The sequence below is a fragment of the Neodiprion pinetum genome, chromosome 2 (genome assembly GCF_021155775.2).
Source record: "Neodiprion pinetum isolate iyNeoPine1 chromosome 2, iyNeoPine1.2, whole genome shotgun sequence".
Taxonomy (NCBI): Eukaryota; Metazoa; Arthropoda; class Insecta; order Hymenoptera; family Diprionidae; genus Neodiprion; species Neodiprion pinetum.
The window spans coordinates 28,242,040-28,258,300 of NC_060233.1; the positions used below are offsets into that span (position 1 = coordinate 28,242,040).

General features: G+C 40.0%; 3 protein-coding genes across 4 annotated transcripts; 2 read left to right on the top strand and 1 right to left on the bottom strand.

Annotated features, from left to right (window-relative positions):
* Positions 1-1,617: 1,617 nt before the first annotated feature.
* On the bottom strand, positions 1,618-6,061 carry LOC124212282 (uncharacterized). Its single transcript, XM_046612172.1, has 15 exons — positions 5,927-6,061; positions 5,417-5,735; positions 5,209-5,305; positions 4,853-5,150; positions 4,595-4,756; positions 4,307-4,502; positions 4,072-4,200; positions 3,558-3,958; positions 3,382-3,486; positions 3,011-3,276; positions 2,635-2,883; positions 2,251-2,554; positions 2,077-2,137; positions 1,926-2,014; positions 1,618-1,851 (listed from the first exon to the last, which is right to left on the bottom strand). The coding sequence occupies exons 1-15, from the start codon at positions 6,059-6,061 to the stop codon at positions 1,618-1,620; spliced, it is 3,045 nt and encodes a 1,014-aa protein (XP_046468128.1).
* A 1,590-nt stretch (positions 6,062-7,651) lies between these two features.
* On the top strand, positions 7,652-8,831 carry LOC124211780 (dynein regulatory complex protein 10). Its single transcript, XM_046611194.1, has 3 exons — positions 7,652-7,763; positions 7,829-7,958; positions 8,068-8,831. The coding sequence occupies exons 1-3, from the start codon at positions 7,738-7,740 to the stop codon at positions 8,260-8,262; spliced, it is 351 nt and encodes a 116-aa protein (XP_046467150.1). The 5' UTR covers positions 7,652-7,737; the 3' UTR covers positions 8,263-8,831.
* A 445-nt stretch (positions 8,832-9,276) lies between these two features.
* On the top strand, positions 9,277-15,680 carry LOC124211916 (uncharacterized). 2 transcript variants are annotated; one of them, XR_011176405.1, is made up of 6 exons: positions 9,277-9,399; positions 10,307-10,538; positions 10,674-10,692; positions 12,030-12,134; positions 12,737-13,220; positions 13,353-15,680. XR_011176405.1 is itself a non-coding variant. In XM_046611451.2 (5 exons), the coding sequence occupies exons 2-5, from the start codon at positions 10,341-10,343 to the stop codon at positions 13,391-13,393; spliced, it is 363 nt and encodes a 120-aa protein (XP_046467407.1). In that variant the 5' UTR covers positions 9,277-9,399; positions 10,307-10,340; the 3' UTR covers positions 13,394-15,680. The 2 variants fall into 2 exon arrangements, 1 of the variants encoding a protein (XP_046467407.1); XM_046611451.2 differs by lacking the exon at positions 12,737-13,220.
* The last annotated feature ends 581 nt before the right edge of the window (positions 15,681-16,261 follow it).

Below are 16,261 nucleotides of genomic sequence, written 5' to 3' on the forward strand. Positions count from 1 at the left end.
CGTCGAGCGTATTCTGTTGCAGTTACTTCTTACCTACCACCTCATGCATCATGCCTTTGGGGAAACACTTGCCAATGGAGAACACGCATCCAGGTGATCGATTATTTTGACACTAGAGCTGACGAAACTAAATCAAATTACGTTAAATCCGTGATTTTTTATCCCGATCAACGTGCAGTGGTTGCTGAAAAACCACGGGTTAAGCCATCGCCATGTCAGTATTTTGGACACATGTACCGTTACGGAAGTGGTATAAGCAGTAATTTCAAACTGCACTTCATTCTTCTTATCAATATTTTCAATCAAGTTCAAGAGAAACATGATGATCAATTTTTCAGATTTTAACAGATTAATTACCTATCAAACTTGAATACTCATCGCGTCTTACGGACAGAAAAAAATTTCAATTAAGATGTTTTCAATGTAGACAATTTTGCATTTACCGACCATAGAATCCTTTATAGGGTACATCTTTATGAACGCGTTTTTTCAATAAAATTAGTTTCTTCCTATACTTTTGGAAGGTACTGGAAATGGGGTCAAGCACATGCCATGAATAATTTTAAAAAGCGTGGGCAACATCTTTTGTTGTAATACAGAAATTTCTTCAGTACATTTACGTTTTTAGTTTAGGGGGAGCGAAAAGGGGGGGGGGGGGGGGGGGTACTGGAATCACATCTGACCGATGAACTCGTCAGTCAGTCACAACTCGCTCACGCGACGTGCCGATTCTATTCTATAAATTCTATAAATTCTAAGACAACAGAGTCAGTTGCTATCGAGCGTGTGCGTGTGTGCGTGCGTGCGTGCGTGTGTGTGTGTGTGTGTGTGTGTGTTCAGTGTGCCAAGTGAATTCGAACATTTGGACGAATTTGTGAACCCCCTCTTCTGGAATTAACTGCACACCAGTCAAGGTAATAAAAAATTGTTAATGGCACACATATATCACCCGGTGTCAAGAATTGATGTTCCGTTTCCGGCCCTTCTTGCGCACATCCCTTTAGAGATTATCATAAGAAAAAAAAATCTGGAAAAGATGAGGAACAACTTATGCCGTTTGCAAGTAGGGTGGTTTTCGTCATAAGTTCTAGAATCTTTTCAGTCATAACATCGTTTGTTACCAACTACTTTCGTGGAATGTACTCTATTAGAATAAAATAGTATATTTAACGAGAACTTTAAAGCTTTAAAAAATTCTGTTCAGATTTTTTCAATGTAAGCCACGTGATTTTTAAACAACTGCTGCCCATTGGTCGGAAAAAATACGGATCTAGTAACATTTGATCTAGTTTCTGCAGTTAAAATTTCAAGAAATTTCTTCATCCCGGAAGCGTTTACTCCTTTTGTTAGTTCTCCAGTATGTTTACCTTACTACTGATACTGATCGTATCTCAAATAACACTATAACTGACGACTATCAATTGGTAGAAATTCATTCAAACAACACTTTATTCGTACGAATAGTTTTAAAAAATGATTACAAAGCTCACTGATCAATCGAGTTGAAAATGCCAAAGCTCATTAAATTTCTACAAACTCAATATAATCAGCGCGAGTAAAAATGCTGGTAGAAAATATTAGCGACCGCAAAGATCGATGAAGTTACACCCAGGATATCTACTCAGCACCCTCTTCTTCCGAAGTAGCTGTTTGTGACTCTGCTGCGACTTCATCCACCGCATTCACCACTGCCGGTGGTTCCTCTAGCACCGGAGCAACTTCTTCATGTTGCTCTTCATGCTCGCCCTCGTGAACGGCTTCAGTAGCATCTTCTTCGTCGTTTTCATCCCCTCCTTCTTCACTAGCGTCTTCCTTTCCTTCGGCACTTCCTGATTCCTCAATGATTACTTCCTATATCAAAAAAGTGCGAGAGTGGGAGTTAGTCATCAGCAGAAGTTACCATTTCGCCTAATTGGGCTACTTACCGAAACCTTCGGTGCAGGTAACGATACCGATGTGCGCTCAACGGAAGGTTTCGTTACCATAGTGACTTTGCGGGAAACTGATCGCCTTTCTGAAAACTCGGAAAACTCTTAGTTAATTAGAAAGCCTTAACGCTAGGTGAAAGCAACTCACGAGATGTTGAACTAGATGGTCTTGCAATCAAACTGGAACGCCCAATTGACTCTCGCGCTTCCTTCAAAATGCAATTGGAAATTCAACTATTTTGAAAACTCGATAGAAAAATATTTCACGCCAAACAGTAGCCATAATTCAACACAAATATGCATATAAATTAACAATTTTTACCCCAAGACGGGAACTTGAAACGCTGGTTGACCTCGGTTCTTGAGGCGGTGGTGGTGGCGTTGGTGCTGGCATGACTTCCTCAGGCTGTTTTTGATCTCCCGCTTCTTGGGGCACGCAGACTTCCGGCGTGCTCGGAAGCGCTCGGCTTCGATACATCTGGCCGTCAGTACCCCGAATGACGCCTTCGGTAAGCTGAATAGCTTCAGGTCCCCACTGAGTCAGGAAGTGTCCCATCCTCATGACTCGCTGCTGAGGTGTCGTTACGGTGTGACTTCCACCGCAGTAGCGATTGCAAAGATGATCCCTGTTAGGAGTGTTGAGAAGCTCAGTGAAGAACACTAGTTCCTTATTTCTTCAAATTATGAACGTGATCTCATGTAATACCTCGGTGATTTTGCGAGAGTATCTTCCCTTGGTGGTCGCACTTTTCTCGCCTCTTCTTGCATCGCAGCCTCGAACTGTATCATGTTTCTACCGTGTGGCAGTCTTCTCTGCTGTTTTCGCACTTGGTCCAGCTCGTAGGTGAGGTATGGCTTCATGCTCCTCGTGCAGGGCATAGGTTCTGCGTGAAAGACGGCACCTTCCTGCATCTTCATCACGACATTTTTGTCGCAAGAAAGGCACTGCACGTCTCTGGTGATTGATTCGATGTCAAGATCACCAGTGTTGGAGTTGGATGACAATTGTGATGATGCGAAAATAGAAGTTAGATCGAAACGGTTTCAAGATTCGACGTGGATCATGATTGGTGTGGAACTACCTAAGCAACTTCTTCGTTCCAGCTGCCTCGCTTTCGTGCTTCAGGTCTGATAAAGTCTTCAACTTCTCTTGGAGCGTCTTAAGCTTGTTGTTGACGAACTCCTTGAGCGGTGAGATTTCAATCTTGTCCAACTTGCCCTCTATCTCCTGCTGAACTTCGTCTAATGCCTTTTGCCAAATGCCCTCTTGCTGGGTGAGCTTCGTCACTGCTTCTTCCAAGCCTCTTGCTAAGTCGTCGCAAGCTGCGTCGAACTGATCGTAGGATACCTAAAAATGCGAAGTGTTCAACTCCTTGTCTTTTGTTTTACGCCGACTGTACCACTCGACTTCGTGAGCTGTTGTTTCTTCTACAAAAATGAACTGAGAACATACCTTTCGGTTCACCGCTCGAGCATCAGCTTTATTAGCCAAAGCTCCTTCAAGGTCTTCTTTGTCAGCCTTGATGATCTTCAGGAATTCTATTTGCTCTAGAAGAGCCTGCAGAGTGAAGGAAAATACTGAATGTTAAAACCGTAAAATTTTTCACGTTTTTGAACTTGACCGCATACGTTCGTGTGGGTTTCACGAGTCTCTTTGTCGTCAAGAAGTCGATTGGCAGTTTGGTTTATGCTTTCCATGTCCGATTGAATTGTCTGGATCTTATTAATGAGATCACCCAAGTTTTGTGACCCATCTGAAGTAACGCCAGCCATCGGTGCGCTGTTGGCCTTTTCTATCAAACATCCCACATCCTTTTCCAGGTCCTGCACACGTTGAACAAGGTCCTGCGTCGCATTTCCAAACATCACCTCCATGTTTTGGATCTGTTCCAGAATCTTTGAGTTGCTTTCCAACGTTGTCCCAGCATCCGAAACTCCTGGTTCCGACTTAGTAACAATCTCCCCAGCATTTTTACCTTCTAATCCCGACTCAACGACAGAGGCGCCCTTCTTTGCAGCGGGTGTCAAATCTGAAAAAACACACCTGTGAAGGTATCCATATCTTTCGCAGCGTGAAATCTCTACCAGTTCGATGCGATTTTGGCCAAAAACTAATTTTAGAAACAGTACTAAGAACACTTGCCAGCGTTGCCTATCTTGCTAATTAAGTCCAGCAGGTCTTTTCGTAACTGCGCCATCTCGGTCTTCAGCGTCGTAATTTCTGAGCTAACATCACCGTCAACTGACGTTGTTGGATGCGCTGGTTTTTCAACTAAGAAATCGTAACGAGATGAGTAGAGTATAACAGCATATGTAAACGTGATGTTTCTTTGAAGTCAAGACTTTCTACCGACCTAAGTAAGTCATTTTCATTTCACCTGTATTAGAGGATCCGCTAACGGACAGCTGGTTTTCCAAATCTGTCAGTCGCTTGTCAATATCGAGTAACTGAGGTGCCACATTCTCGTTACCACCTTCGCTACCAGCCGCATTAACACCCGTATTGCCACCCCCGTTGCCACCCAGGGTTATTACCTTGTCACTCTTGATCAGGTCTTGCACCATAGTCGTAATCTGGAAACGTGATCGAGACAACATAATGCCATTTCTTTTATGAAAATTGATTACAATTCGTAGAACTTTAGTAGCACAGCAAACAAAGCTACCTTGTCTATTCCCTGCTCAGCAGCATCCAACCGTTTTGTTATGTTTATAACGTGCCACATGTCCGTCACGGGATCTGTACTATTCGTCTTTAGTCTTTCGATCATCTCTGGCGTCGTGGCGAGTTCTTCTAGTGCACGAAAGTCTGCCTGAAGTTTGTGTATCTGTATAAAAAAATGAAATACTTGGTATATTCCTACTCTTCAGGAAATTCCAATCGATGTCTGAATAACCCGCCGTAAGTTCTATTTGATAATTACGGTATCTTCGAGCTGTTTGAATCCAAGTGCCGTTGGCATAGCTCCGTCAACTACTGGCTCCACAAAAATCACGGAATGAGCCTCACTCTGTGAACCACCACCGACTTGTTGTTTCATCCCCTTAGTCTTTTTCGCTCCATTTCCAACAACCGAAGGTCTCGTTTCCAGCGAAGCTTCAGAAGCTGAAACTATTATGCTGTACAAGTGTTTTTTACCGGGATAATAAAAATCATGTGCGTTCTCGAAGAGCTTGCGAATGTTCGAGTATTGTCTTACCGCACCCTTCTCATACAGATCACTGTAAATATGATTACATCGATTCATAGTTTATGAAAATCGACAGATAAGCGACTCACAAACCTTGCTCTTTGACTCCTTTTCCACGAGCGCTAGCTGGAGCACTGGCAGCAGATTTTGCACTCTTGGTACCCTTGGTCCCGGGAGTTTTAGATTCTAAGGTAATTTCAAGGGAAATACACACGATGAATCATAGAACTAACGATGTCAGTTACTTGAGGACCAGACACTGAAACTGCAAAACACTTTCGGAAACCCTTAAGGTACCTTCCGTGTACACGTCGACTTTGACGGTAACGTCTTCAGTGCTATGGATCCGCTGCTTGACCCTCCCTGAGCTCTCAATGATGTTGTATTCGTGGAGGTGCAGAGACGGCCCTGTTCTGGCATTCGTAACTACATTCTGCGGACATAAGAATGCCAAGACTGGATTAAAGTCGCTGGGCGACTCTTCTTCGTCAGAAATACTCACTTGCAAACGGGCAGCATCCTCACCACGGTACTCGACCTTCGTTGTTCGGAGATTTACCTGATGTAAAAGCACATGGAGGAAGTTGTGCAGAATGTTCAAGTTCACTGTTCCAACCTGAGGTCACAATTTCACACCATAAAACCTTTCCAATTTATGTATAATATCATGGCTGTTACAGGACCACATAATCGTGGAAAATTTGACCAGCTGATTTGGCGTTCGAATTTGATACGTTCATGAGAACTATATGACTTTAAAGCGAATCAACGAGGGTAGGATATGCGAAGTGGTAAATCGTTGGCTACCTCAGGTGTGCCTAGGGCAAGATCCAACATCTGTGGCAACGAAAACTGGAGGCTGGCTGTGCCAGCGTTCTGGCCACCAACATTGCCGCCAACAGTTTTAGCCGTTGAGGTAGGTTTTGCTGTCTTTGCAGCCATCTTATCAGCCTAACTTTGGCGAAGAAGGGATTCCGTTTTGCCCACTGACTATTTCAAAAGATGGGTAGGTTAGCCGCGAGGCGTGCCTAGACGCCCGTGCCGAGAATTTGTGGCATGTATCGTTATTAAAAGTGATTAATCACTAGAACCGGTGTTTTTTCATTTTCTACTTCACGGTAAATTGATAGTAGAGGCCATCGACTCGTTTGTTTATTAGAGTCAAAATTGACAGTTTTCATGGCACATCTGACGTGGATACCTTCATCTTTTGCTAAAGTTGCTACTTCATTTACGAAATCGATTATCCATCAGCAGTAAAAACGGTAACTCCCTTTCCCGCGTACCAAGTCATTTCTCTGTTATGCTGGTTCCTATAGCAACAAAAGTATGTTTCAATATGGCGAACCATGTCTGGAATGTTGTTAGTCCTTTCACATAAGCATAACACCACTTTAGTGGACATTCCGCTTGAGCAATAGTCGTTATCAAAAATGAGCCACGCTGTGGTGGGAAAACTAGCAGCTGATGGTGATAATTACGAAGAGCATAACGACGAGCTGATGACTAATCTCTTAGAATCTAGACCTAGCATTGTGCCAAAGGGTGATGGAATCGATTATCTCCGTGACATAAACATTGCGGCTGAGGATATAATTAATCTTCTGAAAGCAACAACCGAGACCATGCAGAGATCGGTAAATGACAACCTGCACTCGTTAATCAAATGACCCTAATGAATCACAACCTCCTAAATTCACGATTGGAAAAAATCTGCATTGAATGTTGTGGGTTCTTCGATCTTACAGCTGTCGGAGAAGCAAGGCTCAAGTTTCTTCGCACCCGATTCAAAATCTGTCATGGTAAAGATATCTGGTTCAGAAGATGCTGATCAACAGTTTTCGCTGCACGAGGTGAGTCTTAAATTAACGACGATTGATCGCACCTATAAATGCTGTTTGTTGTTTATAATCGTCAAGTGTTTCTTTTAAACAATTCAGGAGATTCAGGAAACTTGCAACGTTTGCCATGCAGGGTTAGGCAATCACATCATTCCAACGGACATATCGCGGGCCGCTTATGAATTTTTAATTAATTTACGATTTCTCGTTGATTACACAGAAGGCCAGATAAAAGTATCGCCGATGCAGCTACAGGAAAAAAATCAGAAGTTACGCCATGCTGCTAGAAGCTGCAGGAAAGCCGAAGCGGAAATTAAATGTAGTATATCAGTAATTTTACTCAAATGTTGAACTGAGTATCCTAGTACACACATGATCCAGACTCATCCTCGTTTTTACAGGCTTAAACGAAGCTCTAGCAGCCCAAAAAATGGAACAAGAAAAATTGATCAGCAAACTGAACGAAGAAATAAATGAATGCCAGAATGTCAGCGATCAAAGAGCGACAGAGATCGCGAATGATATCAATCGAATTGTGTAAGATTTTTTTATTCAAAATTTTACAACCCTGCGCGTTAGCTGTTTATGCGAATTCCGGTTCACTCTGAATTCCCGTGTCCTGAATTGACTCAAATAATTTTTCTGACATTTAGAATCGAATCTGAGACCGAAATGATACGTTCTTACAAAGATTCTGCCGCAACGCGGCAAGCGTTGATTTCCGAAATTGAAGTCCTAGAAAGGAAGGTAAATAACTTGCGTGGTAATAATATTCGCATGGAAAACAAGCTGAGAGAAAAAAGGTAAGAATTTCACTTTTCGCTAATTGTGCCGAATTAATGTTTGTACGTTTTTTTTATCATTCGAGATGTAAGGTTGAAGCAGAGCTTTCAAATTGCGTGGCTCGATACGACGCTGATATTGGCGGTCGGCACACAGACTTAGAGAATTTGGCCAGTGAATTCGAGCTTCTTAGTTCTCAAAGGAAAAATTTGGAGGTAAGTTATAAGGCGAGTTCAAAAATCCAAAGAATCTCATTTGTGTTCTTAGGTATGAGTCGTGAACGTTTGAAGGGAAATTTCTAATTCTGTTCTTGATTTCACGTAGGATGATGTAATGGTTGATCTACGAAGGCTGCACGATGATTTACGACGAGAAAAAGAAGAAACCTCACTCAAGATACTGAATGAGAGGATAAACATATTCGTACGAAATCGTGCAGCTAGAGTCATTCAAAAAGCATGGAGAGCGTACTGGGAACGACATAGCACAAAAAAGAAGAAAAAGTCCAGGAAGAAATAGACCGCTAATTGTTAGTTATAGATATCTTATCGTCTCGAAGATGGTGATACAAATATTACTAAACTAACGAGTTTTCTTCATCGAGTCACGAAAATTAACTCAAATCTAGTAGCATTGTAACAATTGAAAAGAACGGATCGAGCTAATCAGTTCACGTTACTTAGTAGAATCAAAAAACGGATCGATGCGTTCTACCGATAGTGGCTAGATAATTTACAAAATATACACATCTGGCCGTAATTTCAGGATGCCGCGTAATCGCCTAACTCTATACATCAGCATCAGTATTAGGAGATAAGTGAATACCGTGCGTATTGATCCTCCGTTGAAGGTTTCTCTCGTACCTAAACTATATTTAGAAATTTTCATCACCACTGAGCTTTAGTGAGAGGTGAAAGCTTTGATCTATAACATAACTTTGATCTATATATGTTAAACTATCCGCTAAGATTTATGGACACATGCTTTACATTCGTGTTTATATACATGAATGTGTGTACGTATTATAAAAACAACGTACTAGTTACAATTTTTAATTCGCTGTTGCCTGTAGACCATTAATTGACAGTATAATGAATGTAACGATGTTCATATTTTCTTTTCCCTCGATGAAGACGAAAATTGCAAGACTGCTTCTAATTTTCGCATTAAGAGTAGATAAACCGCGAATATCTTCCCTGATTTCCATCCTTTATTCACTGGACACTAATTTGAAAAAAGTTTTCCGATCAATACTTTGTTACTGAAGTTTGTATCCTAAAAATTTACCACTTCGCGTGGCAAAGCATCTTAGAAATGACATCCACATACGTATAAGAAATGCGGAACCAGCTACATATAAGGTCGAATTTAAACTCGCTATAATTGAATACGCAGACCTTCGATATTTCCGATAACGTGCCGTGAGTTCATGAGAGAATATAAATGTGTGCGTGTATGCACATGTACCTATAGCCGGTTAGTCTCTTTTGCGCATGTCTCAATTGCGGGAGTTCCTCAGAGCCTGGCTGGGGTGATTCGTAGTTCGGCGAGCCGGGCTCTGAGAGTGTCGATCATTACGTCGAGCTTTCGTCGTTCGGAGTTACGTGCATTGCGGTTCATCGGTTCCGAACATCAGCTCGAAAACAAACAAAAATGGTAACAACAAAGTGTCACACCATGAAAACGACATCACTGGACGATTAGTTGCGTGGCTATAATTCGACTATCCGGTAAACTGTGGTAACAGATGGTTAAAGTCTTCTACCGAATCTCTTAACTTGTAATTAGTTTCACACTCTCGGACTGGCACTGTCAATATCGTCATTTACAGACGTTTCTAATTAACTTTGAAAATAACACCGAGGATATCCATGAGTGAGTGTGTCTGCATAACGGAGCTTTTCAAAGCGAGATATCAATCGATGGACAGTATCTCTTGAAGGATTGCAGGTATAACATTTTAGACATCGCATGGTCCTCAAAGTTTTGGAGGGAAGTAACACGGAGAGGTATCAAAACGGTTCAACGTTCTTGCTGAATTATAGCGTAATGCACTACTTGTTCGATACTGACTTCCACATTGTTTAGTTTCATTCGACAGAGAATAATACTTAAGAAAGAATAAAATTCTTCCTAGTGTTTTTCTCTACGGTCAATAAACGTCGAACAAGGACTGGACCGTTACAGAATTTGAATAAAGTATTTAATCGAATACTGCTATGATCACTAGTTTCATTAAAAATTTATTTCGTCTCGCATTCCTGCTTTTTTCTCACGTAGCGTCGTGCGAATAATTTTGAGAATTATGTAGCTGCAAGAATGTCAGACAGTTCCCCATCTCCCAAATATACTTCAAAATGTTCATAAAAGCGTACCGCTTATCCTGTGGAGTTAAAATTTATCTACGGATTGTATACCGTGACAGTTAGATTATGAAACGCTACACCTGTTGTCGTGAGCACTAAGATTTCACCGAACGAATTTAGGTTGTATGCGATGGTGCCATTGGTGTTGTATAACAATGTTACCCTCGAGTTAATGGCTAACTGGCTAATTCCCGCAGCTCTAGTTAGAGACAACGACAAAGTTGGATTATAATGAGTGAGAAAATGACGTTGACGTTTCATTCTCCGATAATGGAAGAGGTCGAGCGAGGCTTGTTATCCGAGGGTCTGGAGCAACGCAAAGAGGCATTCAAGGACGATGAGGAATTGATGAAGGAAACCACAAGGTTCGTCGCTGACGTCATTGAGTCCGCAACCACCGAGGCCTCTAGACGGAAGTGTCAAAAAGCGGTAATTACGTAATTTGAGCGTTTGCAACAGAGCGTTGTTCTCTCCTTTCCGGCACTGTGAGAACAAGGTAGCTTGTTTTGAAAATTATAAAACGAGCATTGATTTGAGCTTATTTCTTCTCTACTTTTGTTTCAGGAGTTCCAAGCTGACGAAGGTAAATCTTCGCAAATTATTATTGAATCAGTTTTCTCCTTTTTCGTACGTCATGTCGATCAAGGATAGATTATTATAGCTCGCAAATCCGTACTAGAAGTAAAGCCTGATTAATAACGTAGGTTTCATTCGAACGTATTCGGTACTTGACTTGGATTTCTTTTGTTTTAACCGAAACTCCACTGATATATAGTGCCAGACTCAGATAACAGCCGCTGGCAAATATTTGTACAACGTTGAAATTAGAATCTGCTTACAAGCTACGATTGCTAATGTTTCGTCAAAGTTGAACGGTTCTCAATGCCATGGCTGATTAAAACCTTCCATTGCTATTCGGATCTTATTCAACAATTTTTTTTTAACAAAATTCTTGAATTGTCAATTTTTTTCTGTAACCTTCAATTTACAAAATAGTCAATTGTTGTTTGTTCAATATTTTTATTCGTAAACTGACTACTCAAAACTTGACAAAAAATTTTCAAAATTATCTCGCACAATCTTTGAATCGAAATTGTGTATAGGGTGCGAGGTTTTGGGCAAAAATGAGTAGAGAATGAAAATCTCTTTCAATTGAATTTTTTTTATTTTTTACTTCGCTATATTTGCTAGAAATCGTCATTTATTTTTCGAAACATGCGGATACATGGCAAATGTTACAAGTTATATGATTGAGGGCGTAATAAGGTCAGATAGTTTTGTGCCTAGAAAATACTTTAATGTACTCGATATTGCCGTAATTTAATGCACTGCACGTAGATACAGAAAATTAGTCGTTATTCGTGCACTAAATTAGTTTATAATCATTACTTGGAACTAGGGCTGTGCGGGTACCAGAGTTCTTCGTGTCAGATCGGGTCGGGAAAAATCTATTAGTTTCGGCTCCGGTTCCCGATATTTCGTGATTCCCGGATCTCCCGATTAAAGATGATATACTTTTTACTGAGAGTATTGGTGTTCTTTAGATATACTATTTACCATCAGTATTTAGCATTTGACATACACTATAAATATTAGTTAAGTTAGGATACCCACGTTTCGAATTTCTCAACAACAAATTGGTGTCCCAAACATTTTGGGTTTTACGAAGATTACGGGATTTCCAAAAAACCCGATCCTAACCCAGACTTTTTTTCCCAAGATTTCGGGAACCCGCACATCCGTACTCGGAGTCGTGAAAAGCTACACCAAAAGGGCTTTTGTTCAATTCGAAAGATCCACCAGTTCATAGAAAACGAATGCAAAAAGATTAGATAACTGGGAAAGCAACAATGAGGAATTAGGAATATAATATTTCTTATGTAAAAAGTACGTAATTGTAAATTACCGGACGTATCGCAGGAAGTAGTTTGAGAGGGGGAGATCGTATCCGCGGTTGGAACTCACGGGCTCGGGGCTTCTGCAACCGAATTCTGAATGCAGTTTGTCCCTGCATCACGACCAATGGTAAATCGTAGAACAATAAGCTGTCTCTGAATCTATCCTTCTCTCTACATGTTTGTTTGGTTACAAGCACACCGTCGCAAACAAATTATTATTCCCAAAAATAAATAAAACACGACAAGCTATTCTACAAAAATCCAAAGAAGCTTTTACACCACCACGACTTACACCAAATCATCATCCACATCTTAATCATCGTCATCATCATCACGGGTCACAACATCAAAACTTGGCTACCGGATGGATGGGTAAATCTGTGTGGGAGTGAAATTCAGTCGAAGAAATCATTACCTCATACATCGATTCACTTCAGTGCATGCACCGCTGGTGAAAATCATCCTTTGAAAGACTTTGAAATTGATTTTTCAGACTATCACTTCGAAAAGTATTTGATAAAACCGAGTCATTCCGTGCGTATCTTCATTTAAAAATGACGGTTAAACATCACTTCAGAATTGTTATTTCAGAATTCAGATTAAAGAAAAATATCGACTACAGATCAGTTTTTTGTACACTACACAATACATTTTATATCATATATAGATATATATATTTATTTACACATTTACGGTTCGCACGGTACAGTAGACTCTCTTTTTATTGAGATTGCTTCGGCGATGCCCCCACTCCGATTCTTCGCGTGCGTAGAGCGCATGCGCAGAGTATTTTCGTGGACGCAAACCTTTGCGCAGTGATTCGCTGGGATTTTTTGCATTCGATTGATCATCTAGAAGATCGAGGCCACAGGGCATCAACGAAACGTTGGAATAGGGAGAGTGTACTGTATACATATATGTACGGTGTGTAGATATATGTACACATATAAGAACGTGTTTAAATATAGTTTCTATTAATGTTTTTGTTGGAACGTGATCACAGTGAGACAGGGTTGAACATTGCGTGATCTAATCTTAATTGAAGCTCTATTTTTAAACATGGTGTTGTTATTCATAACTGATACGCGTGCATGCGATTGTAGTGATTGTGCGTTTGCAGGTGAAACGCAGTTTATGTTATAGTGTTAGAAGTAAATCGGCGTACCGTAGTTTTGCATATCGCATGATTTTCGCGATTCGTTCGAAAATGAAGGTATGGCAATTGTAGTTTTAAGTCGAATATATTCGTATTGTCAGTAGACCATGCCGTGGTAGATGGCGATCGGTGTAACCTTCCACACAATGCAGCTGTATTGAAAACTCTCTCCGTTTATTCTTTCCTTAGAATTTATCAGCTGGGCCTCCTATCGCTTTACGAGACCTTAGCCAGCTCCCGCGGGCTTCAGGAATGAATTCTCCCTCACTCAATCGACGTACCGTTCGTCGATGTAACCGATAAAGTGAATTTTTCAATTTCACAGCTGACTTCGTAAAAGATCAAACGATCGAGAGACGATGAAGTAACCGATTTATGTTCATATGTGTATAATATCACATTACGTATGTATGTGTACTAACTAACTATGGTACGAATCTATACGATAAGCGTACAGTTTTTTTTACCGTCGAACAATTATTGTTCACTTTTATGGAGAATAATGATCGTCGGCTATATAACGAGTGAAATTATAACACGAGGTGACTATACTATATTCAGTGTACTGTATAATTGGATTGAACAATCTGATTGTGAATAACACCCTTGCTAAAAGACGGAAGTAAAACACACCCAAAACAGTGCGATGAGTGCACATAATGAAAGTCGAGAGAAAAATTGTGCAGGAAATTATATATATTTAAGAAACTGTTAATATTAGTTGAACAGAATTAATTATAAATATGTCTATATATATATATATTTACACCGCTCGTCTGACAATCAGCGAAGCTTTCGGCCACATTATCGACCAATACATTCGTGTAACAATAAATGTACAAAAACCACGTATATGGATATCGTGCATATCTTCTTGATCTTGCAATGTTATAGCTATAACTAACGGAAAAAATTCCTCGTCCCCATTTGAGCTCTGCACAGCATTAGTTGTTCGAAATAAAAATAAGCTCTGAGCTTTTTACGCAGGCACTTTAACGTTTTACGTGTATAAAATTCGAATTGGATGGCTGTTACGACGGTGATAATCGTTCATATTAGTAAAGTGGTCGTCAAGCTACGTTACACAGCCTCTGAAAACGTTGCAAAAGAGTGATCGATTTCGTCCGAATGAAATTCAGGTCACATGCAGTGCTGAACAACTGGCGTGATACGTACTTCTGTATAGCTGTAGGTTAATTTTATTGCAGTACTGTGGACCGCGGTTGAATCGATAATGCAGTATCACTACTATTCACTGCCGAAGCTATAACTGTTACTTTCAAGGCTCACGGCAGTGATTGTACAAACGAAAACGGATCAATAAAATTTGCAACTGTAATTTTCTGTTCTGATTAACTAAGATTTTAAGCAGAGAAACCGAAAGAAAAACAGTCTTGGCTACTACGCGAAAGGAAAGGAATTCGTGAACCAACAAAATAGATTTTGTTGGAGTCAATTAACTTCGATCTAGTACCCTTCATTTGTTCCAAATACGATGACGTCAATTCAATAATTTCGATTTATCTAGTTTGTCAATATGATTTGGTCAAGCGAATTTCTTCGTTCAACGAAAGCCTTTCTTGTAGTGATCGAGTCAAGTATTGATTCACGTGAATCTTTTGACGTGTTTCCGAAATTGAGTAAACTAAATATGATTTTATTTGAAGTTTACGTATTGTTCCTACGAGTCGCATGTTTGTTGACAAAAACAATTAGGTACTCTAAATAAAAGGAGTACATGAATCTGGCCGGTAAAAAGTTCAGGTACATGAATTGAATGCCATGCTTTGGTGATCTTAAACCAGAGCTTGTTTGGCGTAACTCATTGAATCAGTTGCACTAATTTATTTACGAAGTAAAATACACACCACATGCTTTGAAACAAGTATAGAACATATTCATCATAAACATTAGTCTACTAGTACTATAAACGGCAACCAGGAGGTGAACTCTACCCCACAAAATTATAAGTCAACAGAATTATAAATGATATTATTCGAAGAATACGTTTTGGTTGCTTGGAAAACTGTAATATTCGATTAATGCAAAAGACAACAAATTCATTACCTGATTCAACCATTGAACTCTTGACTCAACACGACATGAATAATAATCCTTTCCTTCCGTGTACTTGTCGTTTATTGACTGTTACAAAATATCCGTTACCATCTGAATGAATAGGCTTTGTGAGACAGTTGGGAAATGTTCTATTAGTAAACCGATTGTATCTTGTTTACTGTATACTATTTGTACTTAAAATAATACCAATGTAATATTAAATATGAAGTTATATCAACGGTGTAGTATAAGCGATATTGTATATCTTTATATTAGAGAGCATTTAATTGTATGTGTAAATACGATATAAAAACGCAGTTTCCAGCCTCCGGGACATAGCTATTATGAAAAGCGAATGAATTATTAAATAAGCTAAGTGACAATCATCAATGAAAATCAAAAACAGGTCATCATAGTTGTGTAAGTATGCTGTAACATTGTACAATGAGATGAATAAATTTTTGTGCTCCTAATCTCATCTTGTTGCTTCTCAGGGAGATTTAAAGAAAGATTTAACAACGATTCCTTGAATCGATGAATGTGAGGATCTTAACGGAACGACCCCGAAGTTTCGTTTCAATTTGCAAGAATTCATGATTCAAGGTATGCGTAGGTATGCGTAGGTGCAGGAAAATTGATCCCAAAGTATACCGTAGCTGATATCTGCCCCTTTCAGTTGCCATGGAACTGAGTAAACAAATAACAGATGATTCATTGATCGGTACTGTTAGTTTGCCGACAAGCTCGCCATGTGGTCAACAGTTTTCTGTCAAGCCGATCGGATTTCAAATGTCATAAGTCACTACATCAAGAGCACTTCCTCAATGTGGCTGAGCATTCCTGCTGTAGCTAAAATTCAAAGTGAAGCATTAAATATTCAGAAACAAGCCACACCGTAGGAAATTAAATCACACATGGAAGCACTATGGATCATTTAAGCAAAGCGGTATCATCCTCTTTCGGAGACTGTGACAGAGAAGATGAATGTGGAACAGATTTTACGTGCCGTGTTAAAGAGTTGTTACCAGACTCCTGCAAGA

Coding starts and splice junctions, on each gene's coding strand:
- LOC124212282 (XM_046612172.1), bottom strand. CDS start 6,061: ATGGCTGCAAAGACAGCAAAACCTACCTCAACGGCTAAAACTGTTGGC. Junction 2,015..2,076: donor ACCATCTAGTTCAACATCTC/GTGAGTTGCTTT, acceptor CCGAGTTTTCAG/AAAGGCGATCAGTTTCCCGC. Junction 1,852..1,925: donor TACCTGCACCGAAGGTTTCG/GTAAGTAGCCCA, acceptor TTTTTGATATAG/GAAGTAATCATTGAGGAATC.
- LOC124211780 (XM_046611194.1), top strand. CDS start 7,738: ATGGAAAACAAGCTGAGAGAAAAAAG. Junction 7,764..7,828: donor AACAAGCTGAGAGAAAAAAG/GTAAGAATTTCA, acceptor TTATCATTCGAG/ATGTAAGGTTGAAGCAGAGC. Junction 7,959..8,067: donor CTCAAAGGAAAAATTTGGAG/GTAAGTTATAAG, acceptor GATTTCACGTAG/GATGATGTAATGGTTGATCT.
- LOC124211916 (XM_046611451.2), top strand. CDS start 10,341: ATGAGTGAGAAAATGACGTTGACGTTTCATTCTCCGATAATGGAAGAG. Junction 12,135..13,352: donor TCCCTGCATCACGACCAATG/GTAAATCGTAGA, acceptor TTCTTTCCTTAG/AATTTATCAGCTGGGCCTCC.